We start from the raw sequence: 6,000 nt of genomic DNA, 5'->3' as shown, positions 1-6,000 counted from the left end.
TTTGAGACAGAGCCTCTCTCTGTCACCAGGCTGGAGTGCAGTGTGCGATCTCAGCTCACTACAACCTCCGTTTCCCGGGTTCAAGTGATCCTCCTCCCTCTACCCTCCCGAGTAGCTGGGATTACAGGAGCCCACCACAGTGCCCAGCTAATTTTTGAATATTTTGGTAGAGACGGAGTTTCACCATATTGGCCAAGCTGGTCAAACTCCTGACCTCAGGTGATCCACCTACCTCAGCCTCGCAAAATGCTGGGATTACAAGTGTGAGCCGCCGTGCCCGGCCTAAGAATTAGAATCTTGAAGTTGAAAGGGATCTTTGTGATCAGTTGTTTCATATTCGCAGGCCGTAGATATGCTCAGAGAAGTCAAGTGATTGGCTTAAGGACTCACACCTATCATGAGGTGAAGTCAGAATGAGAAAGAACTCAGCTGTCTTGACTCCTCCTCCACTGCCTTTTCTGTGCACCACACTAAATAAGGTGAAAAAAGTATAAGAAAAAGTGGAAAGTGGTGCCTTGGGCTGAGGGCAGTACAAATTCCCCTTAGTCCTGAAATTTTGGACTGACTTCAGGAAGAGCTAAGCCGGCAGAATACCCTAGGGACCTGGGCAGGATGGAACGTTTGGGTTTGTGCGTCCTTTGTTTTGAAGAGTTTGCTTCCTTCTCTGGCTATATTTAATGATTTGCCTCCCTGTGCAACTTGGTGGAGCTTAGTGTTTTTGTGGAAAATCCATGGCTGTCTTTCATATTTGGAAGATAAAGGTAAAGGAAAGACAAAACCAAAAGGCTAAATTGCAAATGGAATACTTCATTTTCCAAATAAATTAACTGGGATCCTTAAATATGGTTTGTAATAAATTCACTATATTCTGGCAGAGTCCCAAGAGTTCAGTAAATTACCTTTATTTAACAAAAGTGGTACTGATAAGCAAAGCTGAATATACCATTGATGGGGAGTCAGGAAGGGAGTGAGGGAGCCTGAGTTTTGGCCCTTGGGGACGTGCCTAGGCTGTGACTTCTGGGTGCCTTGGGGACGAAGGCTGCCCAGGGAGAGTTTTCACACGCAGAGCCCTGAGTGAGCATGTGGAGCTTTTTTCTCCCCATGCTATTGCCAGCGCTTTGTCTGATGCCTTCTGTCCCGCAAAAGATCTTGTGAAAAATAAAATTCCAGTCCCCAAATGAACAGAATCCAATATAACTGCATTGTGGAAACACAATAACAAATAGTGAAAGTCTTTACCTGCCCTCAGGTGGGCTACCTGCGATGGCAGTGGGTATTTACTCTGAGGCCTGCCTCCCTCTGCAACCCCGGAAGGTCTCTTTTCAAGGGACTGGGAACCTTGGTGCCCTTTTGGCTTTTAGGCTGGGTTAGGGCTGTCCCTCCTGAAGCTTTCTCCCTGTGCTCTGCTTGCTCCCACTGTGCCCTCTAGTGGAGGGATCGCTCTTGCTTTGTGACATTTCTAGAAAAGCCCAGGAAGGATGGGGGAGGCGGGTTAATCCTAGCACTGCCATACCATGCAAATAGATCAAGGGACACCACTGAACCCCAGTCCCTCTCTGCCTCTGCCTCAGTATTGCTGTCTAGCAGAATCTAAGCTAGGAACATGGTCTAATTATAAAGCCACTGAAAGTGCTAGGTTTTTAGAGTGTCATAGTTACTAGATGAATTACAAAACGCAATAAAAATCTTTTCTGGTTTCCCATGAACACCCAGAACCGACAACTCCTTTCCTATGAATCATAAAATAATAGCATAATAGAGCTTTTCAGAAGAGGATAATGAAACTCAGAAAAGTAAGGTGACTTGCCCAGGATCACATGATTAATGGAAGAGCCGGATGAACCGGGGCTTGAATGCGCAGTCCAGGGTGAAAGGCCATTACTACCCTTGTTAGAATCAACTCGTATCTTTGTTTTGAATGGAAGAGAAAAAAAAGCAATGTCCATGTTCCCTCCTTCCCCAAGGAAACCTGGGAAATTGGTAACTATAGCCTTCTCTTATGACTCCTCCTAGGGCTTACAGAGTGAAGCACCAAGCACACTGGGGATCCTTTCCTCTCAGTGATGTCATCCTTCACAAGATGGCGTGTGGCATGGAAGAGGAGTGGTTAAGGGCACAGACGTGGGCACCGACCAATCCTGGGTTTAAGCTTTTTTTTGAGCTGGAGTTTTGCTCTCATGGCCAGGCTGGAGTGCAATGGCGTGATCTCGGCTCACTGCAGCCTCCACCTCCTGGGTGCAAGCAATTCTCCTGCCTCAGCCTCCTGAGTATCTGGGATTACAGGCATGCACCACCATGCCCAGCTAATTTTGTATTTTTAGTAGAGACAGGATTTCTCCATATTGGTCAGGCTGGTGGTCTCAAACTCCCGTCCTCAGGTGGTCTGCCTGGCTCGGCCTCCCAAAGTGCTGGGATTACAGGCATGAGCCACTGCACCCGGCCAGCTTTGCTCTTTATTAGCTGCATGTGAATTTGATTACTTTACTTCTCTGAACCTGTTTTGGAAACATTAAACAAGAAATGTACCTAAAGCTTTTAATATACCGGCTCACACAGAGCAAGCATTCAGTAAATACCCACCACTATTAATTTTTTTTTTATCTGATCTAAGATGCAGTCTAGAAGCCCAGGCAAGAGCACAACAGACTCTGCATCCCCAGAGGTAGTCAGGCTCCTGGACACCGTCGGGCCCCTGCGCTAGTTCACGATCCATTTTGAGAAGTGAAATGCTCTCATTTCTCATCAGGCAATTGCCAGTTGAGGGACTGGTTTCCCACTGCTGTGCTGGAGCTCCTTTTTACCTGGGTCCTTTTCGGTCTCTTCAAAGGATGCAGCATTACACATGGAGCCTAAGAAAGAAAAAATGGAGCCAGGCCTGGAACAAGGCAAGAAACCAAGACTAGATAGTGTCACCAGCAGTGAGAGCTTTGCGAGCTCCGGGTTTCAGGAAGATAAAAGTCTGAGTGATGTTGAGGAAGAGGAGGGTAGGTATTAATTCCTTCCTGTCCTACGTGCCGAGATATTTTTACAACATACTGTGCATCTCTGAGATTTTTTTCTTATTTATCACTCTAATAAACATCCGTGGGAGACTCGAATGGTAATGTCCTGAGGAGATAAGATTTGAATTAAGATTATTTACAGAGTTACTAATTTTGACAGGGAACTGTACCGTTTTCTCCCCTCAGGCATTTTCATCCTAATGGATCATCCCCCTGCCCCCATGCTTGGATAAAATGGGCTGGAGGCCTGGAAAAAATCTCTGGTGTTCATGTTGAAACTCAAATACTCTTAAAAATGAACTCTGGTCTACTTGTTGGTTTGTTTTATGTTTTGCTAACATTGTTCCAATAAACTGGGATTTGGTGGGATAACAAGAGCCATTACAAACAGTTGCGGTTCTAATGCTTTCCAGATTCTGATGGTTTCTACAAGGAGCCCATCACTATGGAAGATCTGATTTCTTACAGTTTTCAAGTGGCCAGAGGCATGGAGTTCCTGTCTTCCAGAAAGGTCAGTCTTGCTGTTCACTGTTTTTCCTTCTTTGCCAGGGTTGGACGCACACCTTTGCTATAAATTCATTTTTCCTAGTATTTGCTGATACCTGTGTTCTTAAATGTAGAACAAACACCACTGCAAGTACCTTAATTTGCCCTGATATGAGGAGTTTTGAGAATGAGGAGTCGTGGATACCGGTGGATAGAACTTAATTCTGGGGAAAACTCACAGGTGTCAGACTAGACAAATCTGGTATCTGCTCTCCACAGTGCCCTCTGGCGTATTTTCAAATCTGGCCCAAATCGCAATACATGACTTCATCGGAGCGCTACTATTAATATAGCCATGTGGGGCCCTCCCACAAAACTGCAGCTGAAGAAAGATCTCATCTTGGCAGCTCAGGATAAAAGGCTGTGGGGCAAGTTTGCCCACTGGTAAATCTGAGATAACCAGCTTCACTGATCAAATAGTAGCCCAGGAGCTTCAGAACATGTCTTGACTTTGGGGCTTGGGGACCTGTACTTGTAGAGAGGCGCTTCATGTCTATGGTAGCAGTGTGCACTGAGAGGTGCTCCCTTCACAGCATGGGAAAGGGATTCCCAAATTAAGATTAATGACGCAGAGGTGTAGGAAATTAGTTGGTTAGGTTAAGAAAATGCATTGATTATGCAGCTGTTTTATTATAGTGCATTCATCGGGACCTGGCAGCGAGAAACATTCTTTTATCTGAGAACAATGTGGTGAAGATTTGTGATTTTGGCCTCGCCCGGGATATTTATAAGAACCCCGATTATGTGAGAAAAGGAGATGTAAGTCAGTTTGATGCTTATTTGACTCATTTATGTCCTATTACTTTTAAACAACAGACTTGGTAAATATTTACACTTCCTCAGCTGTAGTCCCTGAAAACCATCATTGGCTTTCTGTGAAGACAAGCAGTCCAGAGGAGCGGCATCCCAGAGAGCCCTTGTGTAAGGCTCAGAAAGGCCACTTATCTCCTGGTTCTGCTCTCCCCTAATGCCTGGCCTGCCACCTGTCCTTTGGGCAGCGCTGCGTGAGACTTGCTAACCTGAGAAGTGTTTGGTGGGGCCTGGGTGAGACCTTAGCATTACCTTCCTTTGAATCCTGGGGAAATTCCTTGTACCACTGAAAAGAACAGCCTGGACTCTTTCCCTCAAATAAACCCGGGTGATTGATTCAGCAGGTGTATCTGTCTCAGGAAAGGGCGGGGAAGACTGTCAGCAGTAGCTGACTATGAAGGAGACTGTTTACTTCCCATGGCCTTCCATGCCTAGCATCTCTCTGCTGGCTCGCACTGGCTTCTCTTCCCTGCTTGTTTTCAGACATAGTGTTATTTTTCACTTTTGTAGGTGACGTCCCATGTCCTCCCTTCTCCAGCCTATATACCCTGAGGGTTAAGCTTGTGTCTGGGCACCAGTGAGTTACAGTAGTGGTTCTCAACTTAATTGAACATACATATCGCCTAGAAGGCGTGTTATGCTACAGTGTGCTGGCCTAACAAGCCTTCCACCCCCCAGAGTTTCTGAGTCAGTGAGTCTTGGGTGGAGCCTGAGAATTTGCGTTTCTAACCAGTTACTACACCAAGGGTGTCCAATCCTTTGGCTTTCCTGGGCCACATTGGAAGAAGAATTATCTTGGGCCACACATAAAATACACTAACAATAGCTGATGGGCTAAAAAAAAAAAAAAAAAAAAAAATTGCAACACTTCTCATAATGTTTTAAGAAAGTTTACGAATTTGTGTCAGGCTGCATTCAAAGCTGTCCCGGGCCACATGTGGCCTGCGGGCCAGGAATTGGACATGCTTGTTCTAGAAGGTGCTGACATAGCAGGTCCTAGGACCATACTTTGAGAGCCACTGCACTACAATCTGTTTGTATAGAAGCAAAACATACGACTTCGCATTGACCCTTTGTAAAAGTAAAAGAAAATAAAGGAAAACAAACTTTCCTTGGGGCCCTGGTCTGGAGAGATGGCATCAACCTTCATGTTAGTCCACCCCTCCTTTCTGTTCATCTGTATCTGAGTCAGCCTCCCTGCCCCTCCCACTTCCTTTCTCCTTGTCTCTCCTTTATCCCATACTTCCCATCAGTCCCCATCATCTAAAGTGGTGAGGCCTAACTCACTGGGATTCCTGCTATCTGAAAAAGAGGAAGATTTGTCTACATGCTTGAAAACCAACTGTATATTCTCTTTCAACACTGACTTCTTTCCTTCTTCTCTTCTTTCTGATGCTTTTGCACACTCTTCCTATTCAGTGACTTTTGAAATCTTGTCTTTTTGCATAGGAATGCTTTTAAAATCCTCCTTCTTGGGAAAAATTTTTAGAGATCACCACCATTTTTCGGGATATCTTCAAATTCAGATCACTTTTCCTTTTCCAAGCCCTGAGCGTCCCTGTGGAGTGCAAGCTTTCTTTGTGGGGGAGGATTTCTCACAGAGCCATGCAGTTAAGGACATGCCGAACACATCAGAGGGGCT

General features: G+C 45.5%; 1 protein-coding gene across 1 annotated transcript in view; it reads left to right on the top strand.

Moving 5' to 3' along the window:
* FLT1 (fms-related tyrosine kinase 1) overlaps positions 1 to 6,000 on the top strand; it is a 168,521-nt gene that overhangs the window by 145,283 nt on the left and 17,238 nt on the right. The window contains exons 19-21 of the mRNA XM_011999979.1: positions 2,828 to 2,984; positions 3,416 to 3,513; positions 4,185 to 4,307. Coding sequence (XP_011855369.1) covers positions 2,828 to 2,984; positions 3,416 to 3,513; positions 4,185 to 4,307 — 378 coding nt within the window. The remainder of the gene's footprint in view (positions 1 to 2,827; positions 2,985 to 3,415; positions 3,514 to 4,184; positions 4,308 to 6,000) is intronic.

This window comes from Mandrillus leucophaeus, unplaced genomic scaffold (assembly GCF_000951045.1).
Source record: "Mandrillus leucophaeus isolate KB7577 unplaced genomic scaffold, Mleu.le_1.0 Scaffold61, whole genome shotgun sequence".
Taxonomy (NCBI): domain Eukaryota; kingdom Metazoa; phylum Chordata; class Mammalia; order Primates; family Cercopithecidae; genus Mandrillus; species Mandrillus leucophaeus.
The sequence above is the reverse complement of the archived record's forward strand: the minus strand, read 5'-3'. Positions and strand labels throughout refer to the sequence as shown.